At 37.2% G+C, this 20,874-nt stretch overlaps 1 protein-coding gene across 1 annotated transcript; it reads left to right on the top strand.

Annotated features, from left to right (window-relative positions):
- Positions 1–705: 705 nt before the first annotated feature.
- On the top strand, positions 706–9,590 carry LOC143672537 (cyclin-Y-like protein 1). The gene is made up of 3 exons (XM_077147136.1): positions 706–1,381; positions 8,261–8,424; positions 9,419–9,590. The coding sequence occupies exons 1-3, from the start codon at positions 1,363–1,365 to the stop codon at positions 9,533–9,535; spliced, it is 300 nt and encodes a 99-aa protein (XP_077003251.1). The 5' UTR covers positions 706–1,362; the 3' UTR covers positions 9,536–9,590.
- Positions 9,591–20,874: the final 11,284 nt, after the last annotated feature.

Here is a 20,874-nt window from a genome sequence, read left to right as displayed (position 1 = left end):
GATGTTTTAAATTTAAGGTACTTAGCAGGGACAAGAAGAAATGCATGATAGGAATGCAATATAGAGAACTAAAGAGAACCCAGGGAAATCTGAATTTCATTTTTGAGCTCATTTATCAAGAATTTTGCCCACTATTGCTGCTTTGTAAAATTTCTTGTGTGTTCCAACTTGAGGTGAAAGGAGTGAAAATAAATTTGGGTCACTTTAGGGAAGTATTTAAACATTGGCTAGTTACTGTCAAAAAGATTTCACAGCACATGGTTGTAGTGAGTAAAAAGGAAACTTCTGAGGCCAAGATCTAGGAGAATTTGAAAAACTGTTTGCTCTGTTGGAGGTTAAGCGTTTCATTCAACTTTTAGCTAAGATATTAACATTTCGTGGCTTAATGTTTTTAATGGACATTGTTATTTTATAGAGATGCAGATAGGTCCCTGGATATTTTTGATGAGAGATCACATCCACTCACAATAAGTGTCAGCTTTATTAAGGTTGTATTTTACCCTCATGTTATTTCATGCTGATTAGGTTTGAGATTAATTACTAGAAGAAAAACACTGAAGCTTGAGATTAAAATCATCTTTCTTTAAGTTCTTCCCCACCCCACACTGTATCTCTATCATTTTATAAATGGGTTGTTGAATAGGAGATATGATACAGTATGAGCTTAGTTGCAGCTTGGATAAACAGTGAGCCCAAACAACAGAAGGGATTATTTTTAACAGTATCAAACAAGAGCAAAATGCTTAAAAGTAAACCTAACAAATATATAACATCTATGTGAGAAGTTTTACAACTATTTAGATTAATTAGAATTACTTAGAGTTAAGAATTCATTTCTTCAGTCACACTAGCCACCTTTCCAGGACTCAAGTAGCCACATGTGGCTCCTGTATTGAACATTGTCACCTTAGAGCCTTATGGTTCCAAGTTTTTAGAGTTTGTTGCAAACAAGTATGAGATATGATGATAAATAAGATTTCTGAGCTTATAAATTTCTTAAATTTCCTCTGTGGGAGGAAAATGGAATGGGACACTGTAATTTTTCTAAGCTTGTGCCTGTATTTTCCTTTAATGACTGGTGGGAGGGTATTGATTCACTGGTTTTCTTGTTCATTGTTTATATTTAAAGGATTTAAAGACATGTCACCCAATCAAAATTATTTTAAAGGGCACATGGACATAAGTTTGAAGGTTGCTATCATAAAAATACTTAAGAATTTGTCTTCAGTGGTTACTTATAGTACATTTTTCCTTCTTTCAGCGAGAAAAGGTTCCAGAGGAATATTTTAAGCATGATCCTGAACACAAATTTATTTACAGATTTGTTCGGATTCTTTTCAGTGCTGCGCAGCTAACAGCTAAATGTGCAATAGTGACTTTGGTAAGATAATTCTTTTGTCATAAAGCACCTTTAGAAATTTCTGCTTGTACACCATGATGCAGTCCTGTTTTTTGTATAAAAGTTAGCTCCTGAAATTATCAGAACATTATTAAGAGAAACCTGCAAAACAATAGCTATTAAAGGCAGCAAGAGAGATTTCTGATCTCTTCCACCCCATCCTCTCCCCCGCCCAGAAACATGCACATGCAGTGCATACAGACATGTACATGGGTGCATGTGGGTATCCTGATGGGGCCAGGGTGGGGAGCAGTAACAAAACCACCTGCTCCAGAGGCAGAGATGAATTCAGTGTAGGTCTGAGATGAGTTCCAGGTTGTATTCCCCCAGCAGTTCGTAGGTATATCCTGATGGGTGTTAATCCATTGCTGTTCATTTCCATGAAGTTACCCAAGAGTGGAGCGTCAGTAGTAGTAGTTCATGGGCAAGCTTTGCTAGTCAGTTATAAGATTTTACCATGTTAAATAATAAATTCTATTTAAGTGAGAGGTGGTTGGGTTTTTTAATTCTTTCTACAGAAAGCTTATAGAGGAAACTTAAGTGCATGGTTTGGAGGGAAAGAGTACTTATGTCAGCACCTACTCCTTTATCTCTCCAAGTAGAATTTAGGAGACAAGGCATTTTAAATAGAAACCCCTCTATGGATTTTGGATCAGACACAGGTCTTTTCATGGAACAGCAAGCCATTTGGAATGCTTAGCATATGCTAGAGAGAGGCAAGAATGGTAGCTCCATACCTAAAAAAAAGGTAATTCATGTAGGAGAGCATCTGGGTTTGGAAGGGAGTTCATTTGAAACCCATTAATCTTGATGTACCTGTGAGGTAGTAGAATAGCAATGTCTAGTAATAACTTATATGTATGGGCCTGGATCATGAATCAGAGATAATGGTAGGAAATTAAGAGTAACTCTTCAGATGCAGAGAAAGTGTGTAGAATTAAAAGTGAACAGAAGATGGATGTGCAAGGACTATCAATATTTTAGGGGCAAGTTCTTAGAGGAGTGGCTACAGTTGTAGAAGAACCAGGAGAGAGTAATAAAAGAGGAACCAAGTTAAGAGAGATTTAAGAAAGTTGTGGTCAAATGCTAAAGGCTGCTGAGAAGTTGCTCATTCCTTAAATTTTCACTGAGTACCTATTCTCTGCCACTAGAACTAGAGGAAGGAACAGATTGAACAAAGTTCTGGCCTTTATGGAGCTTATATTTCAGTAAAGAAGACAAGTTTTTCTTTTTAAATGAGTATTTTTTAAAAGATGGATATTTCAGATAATGATAAAGAACAAGAAGATAAAACAGGACTAAGGGATAAGGAGTGTTTAGAAGAGTTAATTTTAGGTAGAATGATCAGGAAGAGTCTCTCTAAAGAGGTAGCACTTTGGAAAAGGCGATCCTGCATTACATATAGAAGGAACTAGGAAGTGGCCAGCTTTTTTTTTTAATTTTTTAATTTAATTTTTTTAAATCCCAAAGACACAAAGCAAACGCAAACATTCCTATTTTGATCATTCCGTTCTACATATATAATCAGTAATTCACAATATCATCACATAGTTGCATATTCATCATCATGATCATTTCTTGGAACATTTGCATCTATTCAGAAAAATAAATAAAATGAAAACAGAAAAAAATTTATACATACCATACCCCTTACCCCCCCTCCCTTTCATTGATCACTAGCATTTCAAACTAAGTTTAACATTTGTTCCCCCTATTATTTATTTTTATTCCATATGTTCTACTGGTCTGTTGAACTGGTCTGTTGACAAGGTAGATAAAAGGAGCATCAGACACAAGGTTTTCGCAATCCCACAGTCACATTGTGAAAGCTATATCATTATTCAATCATCTTCAAGAGGCATGGCTACTGGAACACAGCTCCACATTTTCAGGTAGCTCCCCCCAGTCTCCCCACTACATCTTGAATAACAGGGTGATATCTACTTAATGCATAAGAATAATCTCCAGGATAACCTCTTGACTCTGTTTGGAATCTCTCAGCCATTGACACTTTGTCTCATTTCACTCTTCCCCCTTTTGGTTGAGAAGGTTTTCTCAATCCCTTGATGCTGAGTCTCAGCTCATTCTGGGATTTCTGTCCTTCATTGTGTGGTCAGCTTCTTGATGAAGGTAGAATTGATAGGAATTGCTGTCAGATTGGAGTGGGATGAGTCATGTTAAGTCATGGCAGCTAGGTGAGTGTTAGTATCATCAGTATTACTCGGGAAGATGCGGGGAATGTGGAGTTGGGTGAAAAGCTCTGGTGTGTACGTGCGAGGGCACAACTGGCCATGGTGAGAAAAGTTTGAGGACAGTGAACAACCGGGTGCAGACTGCAGTGAGTTGAGGTGAGCATGGGAGAGGAGAACTGCATTGGGGCACGACACCATGAACAGAATGAAAGGATGCATCCTGAGGGTTGGAATGAGAAATAGGTTCATCCTGAGAAAATTCTTTGTCAGAGGAGAAATTCTTTGTGATGAGATGTGATCATTTGGGAACATTTTTCTGCAGAAGTGGGCATGGATAGGATCAAGTACATTGACAAAAGACTGAGTCTTCAGTAGGAAAAAATAAATCTCTTCCACTACTCACTGCGGGAGGTGACAAATGGTATAAATGGTATCAGTACATAGCAAACGTGCCAGTTAAGGTGACAGGAGTTTGAAGGATTGCCAGTTTTGTTGAAATGCTTCTACTTATCTCCTATAAAGTAGAAAGTTGAATTCTGTGAGAAAGGTTCTTAGAGAGCTTCAAGTTTTGGGGAGAATGGAAGCAGAATCTAAGAACATGCAATGTTTGATGAATATTCCCAACATGTAAAATAATGTCTGAATCATCTCACAAACTGTCAGGTTTTAGAGTCCCAGAAGGAAAGAGACTGGTGGCTCTGTGCTGCCTTGTAAATTGATGGGAATTGATTAAGCTGCAGATTGTGTATTCTTGGAAAGGCACTGAGTGCAGGACTCTTACAGCTGTCCAGACTGGCCTCAAGTGCACACACACGCACAGCTGCCTGTCGTGCTGCGCTGCACAGCAGCCACTGGGAGGCTCTCGATCACCAGTTCTTTTCTGCCAGCTAGTGCACAAAACTGTTACTGTGAGCAGAAGAAGATAAAAACATACTCAGGATCACCACTCAGGCTTCACATATTCAAACATTACCTACCTGTGAAATCACCAGTTAACTACCAGCCAGGTGTGACACATTGCACAGGCAGGCTCCCCACCCTGGGCTGGGATATGCTGCCCTTTCTGAGTGTGAAGATAATACAATGCCTCCCTTCAGGATGACCTTTGCTGAGATGTCCAGTCATTCCCATGACCAGAATTGGGCTGGAAATTTACATGGGCAGAGTGGTCAGCAGAGGGAGCTGCCTGAATTATGATCTGGCCTCTTGCTCAGGTTGACTGAGCAGTCTCTATAGAAGGGAAGAAAAAGGCATTTCTTAGTCCAAACATCTACCATTCATAACAGTTCTTGTCATGGCACTTAAAACTGAACTAAAATCAAAGACCAGTGCTCTCCTTTTGCAGGTTTACTTAGAAAGGCTTTTAACTTATGCTGAGATTGACATTTGTCCCACTAACTGGAAAAGAATTGTTTTGGGAGCCATTCTTCTTGCCTCCAAGGTTTGGGACAATCAGAGAATATGCAGAGAACTGAAATAGGCATAAAACTACATACTTCTTTCTCTCCAGCTGTGGTCCAAATTCATATTTTACATCATTAATTGGTAGTTACTGATGTGTTAGTGTAATAATCTGCTTTTGATAAGTTTTTTTCTGGTGGTTTCTGGTAGATAAAGCTTACAGCATAGTACAGTAAATATCTTTACAGCATTTTTAAAGCTTTCTACCAGTCCCAGTCCAGTTTTAAGAGGTACACCCCTAGCACTTGAAGTAAGTGTTTGACTGCTGTCAAGGAATTAGGTGGCCCCTGGAGAAGTTTCAGCTTTAATCTGAGTCACACATTTAATATTTGGTTTTGCTATCTTCCCCCACCCCCCTTTTCTTTATCTGAGAATCTGTAGTTACAGAAACCATTATATAAGATGGGCAGTCCTTGGTGTGGAACAAAATTAGCCAAATGTAAAAGCTTCAGAACTCATGTTTTCCTGTCTCCTTCCCTATTGGGAGTGTTTCATGTGTTAATAAGTAGGTCTTATGGAAACTAGAAACTCCTTTCTCAGGCAGTCTGAGAAACCAGTGCTCATGTGGAGGAGATTCCTGGGGTACTCAGCCATTGTAATAGCACTTTATGGGGTCTTGAACCTGAGAGTGTGAGGTGCCTTGGTTAGTAATGTGGCTACTCAAAGACCGCACGCTGACATGGGACAGAAAACCAAACCTTATGAGGGCTTCCAACCTGGCCAGCCTGCCACTGTGAAGGACCTGGAAGGTAGTAGGCAGGATGAGTCAGAGGTGTTTCCAGCAAAAACTCTCAGCGTGCCTACTTGAAGGGGAAAATGTTCTTTGTGGGTGGCATTTAGGAAAATGAGAGTACCTCTTGATTAGAATGAGCAGCATAGGGAGATTAAAATCCTGGCAGAAAAGGCCAAGGGTGTGTTTTAGTGACCTCACTCAATGTTATTCAGAATTACCAAGCCATACATATTTGAAACTGAAGTGAGAATACTTCTGAAGGGGAGCCAGCAAATGTTGATTGCTGTTAGAATGGAGTTTTGTGAAAAGGACCACTTCAATAATAGTGTAAACTAAACGGTCATGGTTATATTGCTGGCCATCTTAGCAAAGGGTGGGGTGACAAAGGACGTCTCCACCATGGATTTGAAATGAGCGGAAGTACTTTTTGGAAGTTGCGGAAGCTACTTTGACTTTGATAGCTGCTGTTATCAATCTTCAAATTGGTCCCTTAAAGGAAGGAAAATTCATAAACAGGAGCACTAACCCTGCCATGATGGTAGCTGATACTTTCTCAAAACCTGAAACTAAGCTGGCTGGGCCTCTGGCTCTTGTTACAGTATCAGAGAGTGTGCAGGGAAACATGTAGATTGTCCCAGTGGGTAGTGGCAGAATCTAGCTACAAGATTAGTCTTAAACAATGCTTTTTGTGTATGATGAGAAACACCAGGAAGCAGCTCTATTTGTAACAGGCTGCTTTTGTTCATGATCTTCAGAAAGTGGAAAGCGTTAAAACAAGGTATTTAATATACATTTATTTTGTCCCTCTGCTGTTGACTACTATTGATAATAGCCTGAGTTTATTTTAAAACTGAAAAGTTTTAAAACCAGTTCTATCAGATTTTTGTTAAAACTTTCCATCTATATGCTTTGTTAGAATATATCTCCCTTCAAAAGAAGATAAATTAAACAGCTTCTAGTCAGAAATTTGGCTGTGCCTATAAATGGTTTGCTATTCAGCCATCTAGCCATTTAAAAAACAAAACAAAACCAAAACCAGAATATGCATATACTATAGGAATAATGCTTTTCTTCAATGATTAAACTTCTATTAATAGACATGTTAATCCTATGAAGTACTGTATTTCTGCACAATTAATATATATTAGTGGAGAAACTATAATAGAGATAGTGAAGTGCATTTATTTCTATAGTAAATTAAGTCCTGATTAGCTGATTATCAAAGCAAAGTCTGATTTACATTTCTATAGAGTTACAGACATATGAACAGAAAATTAATCTTGGTGGTATGTTCAGTTGGGTTTTAAGTTCAAATGAGAAACAACATCTCCGCTCTTATTCTCACTGCTCTCCATACAGTAGAACATCGAGCGTTTGTTGACCTATCCAGTGGATAAAATATTAAAACATATTAAAAGCCAGAAATAAAGCCTCTAGCATGCTTTTTTAGGTATTTATCATTTTTAGACAATTTTTAGACACTCCTTAACGTGATTACTGTGAAGGTAAGATGTACTCTGATTTCATTTACTTGAACACTTAGCAAAGGACTGCTCCTCGAATTTTCCTTTCCCACTTACTAAATGGTGACCGCATATGTGTTTGTGCCATGCTCTGCAGAGGGTTGGTGCATGCTCAGCATCTCGGGGTTTCCCTCCCAACACAGGAGAAACACAAAGTTTTTACATCCAGTGCTTTGCCAAAGGGCCTGTTGTAAAATGGGTTTAGTCTAGTCAAAACATCTTTGATCTTTCTGCCTTCCAGAATTTAAAAAGAGAATATTCTGTCCTGCCATAGTGACAGTTTCTCAACTTAGTAAAATTAAGGTGGGCAGAGACCTGCATTATGCCCTTTGACATAGCCCCTTGCAGTGGGGCAGGGGAGCCCCTTCCCCATCGAATACAGCTTGTTTGTTTATTTATTTGTTTATTTGAGATGAATCCTTGTTGCCTCAAGAGTTTTTCTCTCCTCAGAGATAATAGCAGTAGCTCTCGATGGATCCATTTGTTACCATGGTGATGTGCCCACTCCTTTTGTTGGTGCGTCTCTACTTCAATAAGCCCCTTCCTGTTATCAGCCCAGTGGAAATGTCTGCAAGTTCTTCAGAGCTAATAAACAGCATACATCATTCCTTTCATCTGATCACGATAGTGGGCCTTGTGAGTGAGTGTGGAGTATGGATCATACAGCTGCACTAATGGAACTCTGAAGAATGAGCCTCCGAGTCAGCAGTAGGAGAGCATAAGAGGGCTGTAACCTTTTCCCCTACATCCCAAACTCAAGGTGCTGGGATGCAGAAAGGACCACAGATAGCTGTACCTTGTTTGAACATTAGTGTGTTACTCCAGCTGGATAGCCTTTATTTGTATCAAAACAGAATTTAGAGCTATCCTAGTAGCTCAGAATGCTATTTTTGAAGCTAGTCCAATTGTCTAAAAATTGTCTTGTTATTTTGTTATATTCTTCCTTACCTAGGAATGAGATGGAAAGGCATTTTTTTGGAGCTACTACAGTTTAATGTTAATGTTCCTGCCAGTGTTTATGCCAAATACTACTTTGACCTTCGTTCCTTAGGCTGTGACAACAATATGAATTTTCTGTTTGCTCCTCTTAGCAAAGAAAGAGCGCAAAATCTAGAGGTAAGGTGGTGAAGTCACTGAGCTGGGTTCTCACTCAGCCACCAAAGCCTACATCTGACACTAAATCATTAATAATATTAAGAAGTGATTAGGGAAATAGAAAGTTTTTAAATTAACACATTGAGGAGCTTATTAACCCTTTGGAGTCATATTTCCTGTGTCTTTTATGGTTTATACAAGGATCCACATTTCAAAAATGATAGATATTATTTGTTCTGACCGTAACTCAGAGTATTTCTAATGAAATTTAATGTTTTTAATAGTTTTCCTTTTGAATCTCTACCCTTCTACATAACCCATAGGATTGTTTCCCTGATTATACTTACATATATAATTTGCTTATTACTCTTGACTGCCTTTATCTCAGTTTGTAAATTCATGTCAGTGTTTACTATACATATAAGTTTAATCTCATGAGTTTATTAGACAGCATTAGTGGCTAAGCAGAGTGACCCATATTAAGAAGGTATAACATGTAAGTGTTTCAAATACTAGATGTAGAAAGTGCATGGGTTTAATGGAAATGGTAATTTACTGAGGACACAGCAATATTATGGCTTATGATTTTTTGTGTGAATACAGCAAAATTATAGCTGAAATGGACACATTCTTAAAATTCACACTTTCTGTGATACCTTGGAAGGTACTTTAGAGTGATACATTTTTCTACCATAATTAAAGTGCAAGTGAAATAACATCTTTTGGTGTTTCAGTCATTAGACCTATCCAGTAGAGTAAGTTCCTGTTTGCTCTGCCAATCTAATCATAGCCCTCAATCTGTATTACTCTGTCTCTTAGTGAATTGGCAGGAAGTAGCTTTCCCAGAACCTAACATGTAGATCTCAGATAGCCAAAGTAGCAGTAATTATGTATGAACTCTAACAGACTCTCCATATGTGGCTCATCATTGGTGATTCTTTTTAAGATTGGAACCTTTTTAAAATGTATTTTTAAATTCTTGTACCTATATTCTGTTTGATTGACTTTTTCCTAGGCCATTTCCAGATTATGTGAAGACAAATACAAAGACTTATGTAGAGCTGCTCTGAGACGGTCTTTCAGCGCTGATAATTTCATCGGTATTCAGCGCTCTAATGCCATCCTCCCTTAAAGAGAGAAATGTGAGGGGTTGTAACATCATAAAACCCCTCATCTACAAAGACTGGAGAAACTCCTCCTCAAAAACCAGCAAAGTTAATATTTTCATCTAAGGAAAAGACATCAAATTCAAATTCAAGAGACTTGTGGACAGCGATGATTACACTCTATAGGAAAGAACGGGACCTTGTCAATGCAACACTCTTCTGTCTTTTTTAATGTAAACAGAGTTATGAAAACCACTCCAAAGTGTAAGCTCCCAACCCACACACAGATGTTTGCTTACTGTCTAGGCACTAGCTATGAGCAATGTGTGGTTTTTTTAATTAATAACTTAAATTTTAAAGACACTAACCATATAAATTTATGTTTTTCCTATTTTTCCTGCCCCACCCACCCACCCCGATATTGCTGCATATGCCTTTAAAATTAATGCAGTATTACTATTAAAACATGGGACTCTTAACAACTATAAATCCACGGCAGCAGAGACTAGCATTGTTAGGTGCTAAAAGGTTCATCCTCCCTACTATATCACTGAAGCTGCTAGTCATTGGCAGTCAACTTATCCAGTACATGCTGCTGGATAGCATGTACTGAAATTCCTTGCAAGCACTACTTATTATTGTTTCAGCATGTTGGATTATCAGCAGAGAAAGTATCAGTTATTGATTATCTACATGTGCTATGTCCACACTTCATTTCTTGTGAACTCTAATGGTGCTTGTGTCTCACCTCTTATTTGTTGAAATCTACTTAAGATAATTTCTTCTTATTTGTTAAAATCTAGTTAAGATAATTTCCTTTTATTTGTTAAAATCTAGTTAATAATTCCAACCAACATGGGTGATCCAATGATAACAAGCACATAATGAGATACAAAGTATTTTAAAGTCTTGATGCAGTTCTAAGCTTTTATAAAGTGCATTTTGGGTGCCCCAGGCACTGCAGCATAAGTATAAATGCAAACAAACCTTTAAAAAACACATTTGAAAGTTTTCATTTCTTTTATACTTACTTAGTTTTGTGAATTCTAACTATGTTTTCAATTTTAATTTTTTGTTTCAGGACTTCTTGAAGATGGCAGACATTGAAACAAAAAATTAAAATTAAAAGCTTAATACTCAAAATTCACAAAACACTTAGTTTTGTGAATTCTGAGTCCATTTTCAATTTTAATGTTGTGTTTCAGGACTTCTTGAAGATGGCAGACATTGAAACAAAAAATTAAAATTAAAAGCTTAATGCTCAAAATTCACAAAACACTTAGTTTTGTGAATTCTGAATACATTTTCAATTTTAATGTTGTGTTTCAGGACTTCTTGAAGATGGCAGACATTGAAACAAAATTAAAATTAAAATCTTAATACTCAAAATTCACAAAACACTTAGTTTTGTGAATTCTGAATACATTTTCAATTTTAATGTTGTGTTTCAGGACTTCTTGAAGATGGCAGACATTGAAACAAAATTAAAATTAAAAGCTTAATACTCAAAATTTACAAAACTACATAGGTTTAAAACAAATTTAAGTAAACTTTCAAATAATGTTTTGTAAGTTTTGTAGCACTTATACTTCTACTAGTATCAAAGCTTAAAATTGCACCAAGACTTTGGAACACCTGTAATCTCCATAGAAGGGCTTTCCTATTTTTAAAATAGTCCTTTGCAAGGCTGTGCACTGTTCATCTGTTTTAATCACCTAAGTTTCTTTTCTCTGGATTTGGTAAAAGGAGATCATGAAGAGCAATGAAATTCACATGTAATAAAAGAAATTGGACCCCCCCCCATAAAAGAAAGAAACTGGACCCTGTTAGTGGTGGATAATTAGGAAACAGGTACATTAAGCTATCTGTAGTCATCTTATATGAAGTCCTGGAGTTTAAAGAGGAAACTTATACACTTCATAGGAACCCTGATTTCAGCTTTAAAGAGTAGGGAATAAGTAATTTTAAGAGAATGATGATAACAGTGTTACCTACATTTGAAATTTTTTAAAAAAATTATCATTGTCAACTCTGTGAAATCTCTTTTCTCCTGCCTTATCAAATGAACATGTAGGAATTTTGCCTAAAAACAGCATTTCTGTATTAGAACTACTTTCATTATGGTAACACTTCACCTCATATTGAGTGCTGTAGTTCCATCATTTTTAAAGGACAGAGAAATAAATAATCATATATAAAGTATTATAGTCTACCACCTCAAAAAACATTGTTTTATGGAGTTTGGAGCCTGGAGATTTTAGTATTGATTGCAATTGTATTTTGAAAAGAATGCTGCAACCTATAGTGGTTTACTTTCTCATGTTTATATTAAAAGAAAAGCTAATAAACTATTTTAATTTAAGTATGGCTAATGTATTACTGTATCCTCATGTTTGAGCCTAACATTTCAAATCAGTCCCAATAGATCTTAAAGCATTTCTTTTGCTTATATGCTTTTTTCAACCTGAAAACACTTAAAATCACTGGCACTTTAAAATGTTAAAATCCTTCAAAGTCATAGAAATTGAGAGTAATGCATATGCTCCTGCAGCCTTTTTAATACATATGGGTTTAGTGGAATTTCAATATGGAATAGCATTAAATTAGTATATGGTGTATTAGATGACATCTTTGAATAGTTTGTGGTTGAGCTTAAGAGGGAAAAGAGCACATTGGAAGAGCAAATTAGATGAAATATACAGAGTAGAAGTTACTACAGTAACAGTGTAGAATGAGAATGTTTGAGGTTTTTGAGCAGTTAAACAGTTAAAAAAATTTTTTTTAATATGGGCAGGCACCGGAAATCAAACCTTAGTCCTCTGGCATGACAGGCAAGCATTCTTGCCTGCTGAGCCACCATGGCCCGCCCAGTTAAAATGTTTTAAACAGTTTTCCTTTTTAGTTAAACAGGAAAGAAAATGAACTAGAATGAGGGTTGCAAATTTAAACAAGTCACTTAAAATAGCTTTAGAATGCTGTTTTCAAGTTTATGTTTCAATTAGACGAAATCTCGGAAAGGCTTTTTTAAAACTAAGCCTCAGGCAGTGTAACAGTGGCTCAGTGGCAGAATTCTCAGCTGCCATGCCAGAGACATGGGTTTGATTCTCGAAGCCTGCCCACGCAAAAAAAAAAACACAATAAAACAAAGCCTCAACAACTCAGCTTCAATAATTCTCACTAAATCCTGTGAATGTTGACATTTTATGCATATAATGGATAACTAAAACATTTTGTTCTTGATAAGTTACTGGTAGAAGATATCAGATTAGTTTAGAAGGGAAAAATTATCATATAAATCGGTATTTATCAGATGGTTCACATCATAATAATATGCCAGTTACTAAGTAGAAATGCTGACATGAGTGGTCAAAGGTAAATGAAAAATTTGCAGGAGGGACATGGGATGTAAATCTGTGGCTTCAAGAACAAGTTGGTTGAATAGTAGTATCATTAAAAACTGCTCTTTCCCCCATTATCTTTAATTCTGGACAGCAACACAACATTTGGTAAGTGGGGGAGTTGGGCCAGCTTAGGTTAAGAATATAAAAATCACTGAAACCTAGTAGGTTCTTGGACATGCAGTATGGGCCACAGATACCACAGGTACACAAGTAGCATGGTAAATGGCAATTTTCTCAATACTTGATACCTAGGAAAGATTTGTTCCCTAAAATAACACTATAAAAAGTATCTGATTTCCTGGACTCATTTATTTTCATTTCCAGTTTTTTTTTCCTATTATAACACTGACTACAACGAGCTTTAATATATTGTAAACTCAAGACTTCATTACAAGGAAAAGAGTAATCTGAAATGTTTGAACCAAATGAAATTGCTATTTCTGTAGTTCAAAAATGGTTGCCTATCAGCAATTTCATACATTTACATTTCATTCTAAGACAACTTAGGGCCCAGTGTTTCCTGGTTAAAGAAAAAAAGACCAGATTCCATAATGAATGGCTCTTTCACATTTCTTCTTCATGCACCCAGTGTAACTATACATTATTAAAGTCCAACAGAGCACTAAATCCTGGTTTTATAACAGTTTAGGATTAATTTCTAGTCTCCAGTAAAAACTTCTTGAGTTTTAAAGAAGTGCTTAAACCAGTATTAACTGGAAAACAATTCTGTATTTATTCTATATTCAGGTTTTGCTGTGATTTTTGGAAACTAATTTAGCTACAGCTTATAGATTAGCTAAAATCTTCCATTACCCGCCTCTTTCCTCTGACATTTGTAATATGACTGTTCCCTTACCCAGAAGCTGCATTCTTGACCAGAGCTACTTGGAAAGCACTTGACAGCTGGCAGAGAAATCTCCCAATTAATTGCTAGTTTCTAGGCAGAGTCTGTAGATTACACCCAACACTTATCAACAAGTTTAAGGATTAGATTATCTACTGTCTAACATCTTCGGCCACTTACCAATCTGGTGGGTTAATGCTGTGCCAGCAAGCAATACAAAGCGGTCTAGAGCCTTTCAGAGAAGACTGTTTTAACACACAGAAACAATTGATTTAATTTCTAAAGCAATTTCCACTGAAATACTTAAAATCAGTTTGGCAAATACTGAACAGAGAGCATGTACTTAATATGAAAACCTAAGAATACTTGGTGGTGATATAGGATTTCTAAGACATAGGAAGAACTAGGAAAGTGAGATGGAATTAAGAAGAATTCTGGATCAATGGGAAAAAAGGTTAACATTCTTTAATAAGCAGGGTAGGTAACTGCTGCAGAAGGAGTTAATATGAATGTGACTAGGGTGATTCAGTGATAGTCCCCAAATCTAAGGTCCTCAAGACACCAGCTTCTACTTCAAAAGACCTCACAGGACTACCAAATTAGTCTGCTAGTTTTTAAAAATACATCTATTCAGTTTCTTGTCCTTCTCAATTCTGCAAACTTTTTCCTTCAGCCCCATCAGCCCCTCAGTGTGAGAACTTTTCCAAAAGGAGAGCTTTCCTCTGCTTTCTCTTCCATCCAGTGCATCACCCAATTCCAGTAAGGCCCTCAACAAGATCATCCCCAGCTTTCACCCTTAATGTGGCAATGTTTGATGCTGGTTACTCCTGACCCACTTCCAAAGCATTATCAGGGTTCCAAAAATTTTTATATAACTGACAGCTTTAAGGCCAACTGGCCCCTTCCCTTTTAATCACCTATGTGTGCCCTCCTATGTTCCCAACTTACTACATTTACCTGACGGTCCACAACCCTGGGTGTATATACAGTCTAGGCTGAGGACTAGGTGGCAACCCCACCTTCCAAACTCTCAAAACCTAACATACTATCTGGCATTAGAAATAGATGCCTCATTTTGTTCTTCATCTAATGAAGGGGATTCTATCCCTAACTCTAAAACCAATGTTCTATATCCACCACCTCTGCCAATTTATTCCCTTCTGCTTTAAAACTGCATTCATCTCTGCAGCATGGGGCTAGGGCAGTTTGTCTTTTCTCAGTCCCTTAAATGCCCCAGTGAGTGTTTCTCAAGTGGTGACGCTCAGCCCACCTACCCTCTCATCAGCTGAGAGTGTCTATGAAAAATGAAGCATCTCTAAATGCAGTGTGATATCCTGGATTGGATCTGGAATAGATAAAGCACATTAGTGGAAAATATGGTGAAATCCAAATGAAGTCTGGAGTTAACAGTAATGTGCCAGTGTTGATTTCTTAGTTCTGACAAATGCACTATGGTAATATAAGTTAACATCGGGGGAAAAGGATATGGGATATATGGGAACTCTGTATTATCTTTGCAGTTTTTTTGTAAATTTAAAATTATTCCAAAACAAAAATCTTGAGAATGTTTCTTGAGTCCCAAATCTACCAAATCTCAATTTCTGTATTGAGGAATGCACATTTTCAGATTCTCATGTAGACTAAAATGCAAACCTAGTCTTTCAATTTCCTTTCCATCCAGGCCCAAACAACTACTTCCTCTTTGCCTTACTTACCCTAACCTTGCTGCTTTATTTGCATTAACTCAATTTAACCCTTTGATCCTCTCAACCCTATGTATATGAATACTGTTATCCCCTATGCACAGATGAGAAAGCTGAGGTACTGAGAGGATGATTGTCCAGGGTCACACAGCCCATAAATCCCAAACTGGGATTTGAACCCCATCAGTCTAGCCTTCCAAGTCTAAATTCATAACCTTTCTGTCTCTCAAGCCTGTTTCCTACCTGTAAAAAGGACGTGGCAAACTAAATGAAGAGCTCTAATATCAGTAATTATTATTACTCATAATTTATCCCAACTTCTCCAACCTTCATCTCTGCCTCTGGTCAAGTCTTTGACCTCACCCTTTCTCACCTTTTCCACATAGTATATGAGAAAATATTGGGACCATGTGCCAAGTTAAAGTCTTCTCCACATAAGGCATAGCTGCTCTTCTTTCAGGATCCAGCTGAATGACTATATTTTCTATTCTCTCTCTCCCAACTATCTAAACTTATATACCCATCTTAAAGTTCATAGCACTCATTTCAACATTTCATTACATACTCCCAGTTATTCACCTCTTTACTAGATTTTTCTTATCTCCCCAACATCTTAAATTCACTATTACCACTGTTCTCCTACATCTGCCTCAAAGAATTGCTGGAGAACCTCGACATATATACCAGGCATTAAAACGAGGTAGGTGGGGAAAAAAAGTAAAAAAAAAAAAGTGCATGAAAAAATAATAGTAGTAGCTCTGGAATATGGGGAAAATATCCTTACATAAATTATGGACAACAGTTACAGAATTATGTTAATAATATTTCATCAATGGTAAAAAATTTAACTACTGTTGAAAAACAGTAGAAGTACAAAAAAGTGTTATCATCAATTATAATAAACTTTCTATACCAAAAAAAAAAATGAGGTAGGTGACAGTTGGGTGGTGAATTTGCATTTTGCCAAAGCAGCAACCAGTAGAAAGTTCTTTAACAAGAAAATCCGGCTTCCGAAGCATCTGTCCAGATTATCAGAGAGTTGTCAACTCTAAATCAAAACTTAACATATTCTTACCTGGGGTCCTGCTTTGTATTTAGAACTTGACTAAGTTGCCAATCCCCAATTGCTAAATGAGAAAAGGTTTTGGGAGTTCCTGCCACACACAGATGAACGGCACCATCTCTATTCAATTAGAGATGTATTTAAAAATTAAAATACTCAGTACTATGAGAGTATAGAAGGAGGGTTTATAAAATAGAACACAGTCTCAGGCAATGTCTCTGTACCTCTATGTAGTTCCCTGCTTATCTCTTCAATCACAGGAATAGCAGGGGAAACCTATGAAGCTTATTCAAGTAAAATATGTTTCAATTACTTGTGCTTCTGGCATTTGATTAAGTACAATTACTAATAAAAAATTTGCTGCTTATGTTTTAAGCACACCTGAGAAATGTGACTATGAAATTAGAATCCACCTAACTCCTCACATCTTCTTAGAAAGCAGTGTCTCTCCAAAACACACGAGGAGAAAAAGACTTCTATGACACCTTTTTATCTTTGTTACCATTGCTTTAATGCATTTTTAAAAATTTTATCTACATTAACTGGGAACAAAGAAATAAAAATAGACATTTCTTTGTTTTTCATAAATAACTAATCTCCATATCTGATAAAAATCTCAAACCATTATTTTACCTTTCCACAAATATAATACATACAAAATTTGTCCAATGCAATAAGGTCAGCAAATTATGTATCTTGAGACTAACATAACCAGATACAACTGCTGTTCTACAGACTTCCAGGAACAAAATATATTTCCAAGCTGTTCTGGGTTTCCATTTGTTAATGTTACAGATTCAGATTTCTAATCATCTGCCAGTAATAATTTACAGATTCAAGTTGATTGTCTACAAATAAATTATCACTGCTTTGACTCATGGGTTCTGGATTTGACATGACAGTGACTATACTGTATGGGACAGGCACTATGCATGTTATACAAAATCACAGAAAGTCTTGAATGCCCTGAACTCCAGCCACTGACTCGGTATGCGCCTCATTTCACTCAGTAATAAATTCGCCTGCACCAAACCTGTATCAAAAAGTCACTAAATCTCTCATATATATAATATATATTATATATATATACACCCAAAAACATACATATTATACATTCAATTTATAACAACATAAAATAATGTCTTAAAATTATGTACCACATATATTATCCTGACTGAAATAAATCCTTTACTTGTCATCAAGCTGCTAGCTTTTGAGATTTTTGAATCAGGTTGCTTATTGACTTACATCCTGCCTACCCCTCTGAGCCTTCTTTAATTTCTTGGTAGCTTTTGCTTTCAGAACCACCCTTCCCAGCCCAGGCCTATTTCTTTCACAGCATCACTTGAATTGGACTTTGGACATAAGAAAGGGCAAGCAGAGGGAGGACCAGGCCATTCGTAGCTGCTGTACCTCACCCCTGCCTGGGTTTGTGATGTGCTCTGGGCCTGCCTGCCGCACCCTGTGTTAGAAAGCAGTTATTCAAAGCGTTGTCCCTCCTACCCCCTTGGTCTTTCTGTAGAACACAAAAGTGAAAGAAACATCTTTAGCAGGGGTAGCAGTTCATTAAAATATACAACTACATTTCCTAGCTCTGGGGTTCCTTGTACCTAAGAGTGCAGGTCACGGATGCTGTTATTAAGGTCAGATGTGTGATCCATGAGGTTTTCTCCTGGCAGCCAGTGTCAGGATTAGTGTAGCCCTGGCCCAGGAGGAAACATCCTAATGAATACCAACTTTGAAACAGTGCTGTTGGCACATTATTTCAGCTTCTACATGGGCACAATTACGTACAACAGACATACAGGCCCTGGTCACTAGAACTGGTCGCATGAAAACATGACAAAAGGTTTGCAAGGATAAACTAATAAGGCACCAAGAAAAATTATTTCCAGCCAATTTAGACAGCTTCAAAATGTGAGAAAGACAACTGTGGGAGCTTTTTGGAGCTCTTTGGGAACAACTTTACTGTAAATCTAAAATTATAAAAAAAAGAAATGTGAGCAATAGTATAAATTAAAAAGACGTCCTGAAATCTGGCCAACTGATTTCACTGGGAAGTCACCTTAGTTCCTCTAAACAATTTTCTGTCTAAACCTCTCCCTAATCTTTTAAGTGACTCACTACTGCTTAGAATTGAACTCAGAAAAAGAGAGCCCTTAAATTGTGCACGTGGGACCAAACTAGACTCCAGGACCTCTCCAACTCTGCAAAGCTGGCTGTTAAGAATTTCTAGCTACCCCCTCAACCTTTCATTTTATAATTGCTTTCATGGGTATAGACTGTTTCCATAAATCAAAATGCAAATCTGGTGGAAAACGAGAGTGATGGAAAGAGGGGGCAAACATACCTACATCAGGCTTCTCTCTCCTGGGTAGGGAGTAGGCTGGTTAATGTTAACAAGACTTCAGGGAAGCAGGTGGGCTTTATCTTATTCTCTTTTAAGGGATAAGAAAAGGGAAAAGGAGAGCAGGGATGAGAACAGAAGCTGAAAAAAAGAGGAAGCACAGGTAACTCTCAAAATTGGAACAAGTACCGACTCTCAAACATGAAGGAAACAAGACCCAAAAAAGCATTACCTGTATTGCCTCACCTTGGCTTAGCAATTATTGTTTCACTGGTCTAATTTTTAAAGTAAATTTTTATTTCAGATTTGACACATGTGAAAATAAAAAAAATTAACAAAGAAATCATTTTCATCCACTTCATCTCAGATGTTCCTCTTTTAGACGAACTGCACACGATCCCTGGATTCTTCCGCACACAATGAAACAAAACAAAAAACAAATGAAAGAGGTGCAACCCAAATTTGGCACAAAGACTGAAGGCAGCAGAGCAATCTGTACACTGTCTGGGAAGACATAGTAAATGAGGGAAGGAGTCAAGGTGATTAGACAAGGTCTTCATTTAAAAACAGGAGATGAATTGCCTTACAGACAGGGGAACTACTTAAGGTGCTGGGAAGAAGTTTCTGAATAAAGAGAATAAGACACACAGAAAGTTTTATAGCTATGTGTACCAGATTTTGTTAAATCCACTGAAAATTTAATTCAAAGAATAAGTGTATAACAGCACTACATTTTTATAAATGAATAGCCTGAAAGTCCTTAAAAGTATACTAGGCTTCTCCCAGCTGCAGAAATCTTAATTTCCAATGGGAACTATGCATCAATCTACTTAGTATCCATGAAGTAAAAACTGAACTGGGCTTAAATCTCACTCTTCTAACTTTGTTAGAAATGAAGTACAAATGCTTAGACTCCAGTTTTTTCCTATGGAGGCTTTCTCAAATTCTAATTGCTTTGACCATTTTTGCTTCCTAAATTTACCTTCCACTCAATCCTGGTCATGAATTTACATTGGCATTTTGCTGGCCAATGCCCTGTCATTCCCTTCCCCAGAAATGTCTTCATGCTCTTCATGAATAGATGGTTAAACAGTTTAGGAGAGTAAACAATTTGCTAAAAGCAAAGAGACCTCTGTGTGTGTGTGTTTCTGGGTTCATCAATATATGGGCCTTCTCAGGAACACAGGAAATATATATATTGAAGTGTGGGAGGGGAGTGGGAGCTAGTTTATGCACGTGGGTCAGGGCTCGCTTTTTTTCAGGGAATGCAGGGAGTCATGTCTTGCTGCTTTTGAAATTCTGTGACTACAAACTAGTTCAAAGTACAGGGACACTTATTTTCCCTTATTACTGCCAATGTTTGTTTTAAGGTAGCCAGTTTACTCCCTTCCCCAACTCCCTAGTTCAAGCAACTCATTCAAGGATTAGGGTAAGGGTAAGGGTTAGGGTTAGGGTTAGGGTTAGGGTTAGGGTTAGGGTTAGGGTTAGGGTTAGGGTTAGGGTTAAGGTTAGGGTTAGGGTTAGGGTTTAGGGTTTAAGGGTAGGGTTAGGGTTTAGGGTTAGGATTAGGGTTAGGGTTAAGGTTGGGGTTGGGGTTAGGCTTAGGTTTGAGGTTGTGGTTGGGGTTAATGTTAGTCTAAATGTTAGGGTTGCTTTTGGGGTTGGTGTTGTGTTTGAGGACAGTGTTTGAACTAGGGTTAGGTTTAGGGTTAGGGTTATTTTTAGTGTTAGGGTTAGGACGTGGGTTTGGTTTGAAGTTAGGGTTTCGGTTGGTTTTGGAACTAATTTGGAGATTCTGATTTTTAGTGGTATTGGTCTTTGAGATTTCGAGTTGTGTTTGTATTTATGTTTGCGTTAATGTTACGTTTAAGTTAACTTTAAGGTGAGGGTTTTCTGAAATATTACAGTTAGTAAAAATGTTACACCAGTTTATGAAACCAGTACAATTCTACGTTTTCAAAACTGGTTTAGACAATGGTTCACATAGCTGTAGTTGAGTGGTCTGTA

Source organism: Tamandua tetradactyla, chromosome Y (genome assembly GCF_023851605.1).
Source record: "Tamandua tetradactyla isolate mTamTet1 chromosome Y, mTamTet1.pri, whole genome shotgun sequence".
Lineage (NCBI taxonomy): Eukaryota > Metazoa > Chordata > Mammalia > Pilosa > Myrmecophagidae > Tamandua > Tamandua tetradactyla.
The sequence above is the reverse complement of the archived record's forward strand: the minus strand, read 5'-3'. Positions and strand labels throughout refer to the sequence as shown.

Coding starts and splice junctions, on each gene's coding strand:
- LOC143672537 (XM_077147136.1), top strand. Junction 8,425..9,418: donor AAAGAGCGCAAAATCTAGAG/GTAAGGTGGTGA, acceptor ACTTTTTCCTAG/GCCATTTCCAGATTATGTGA.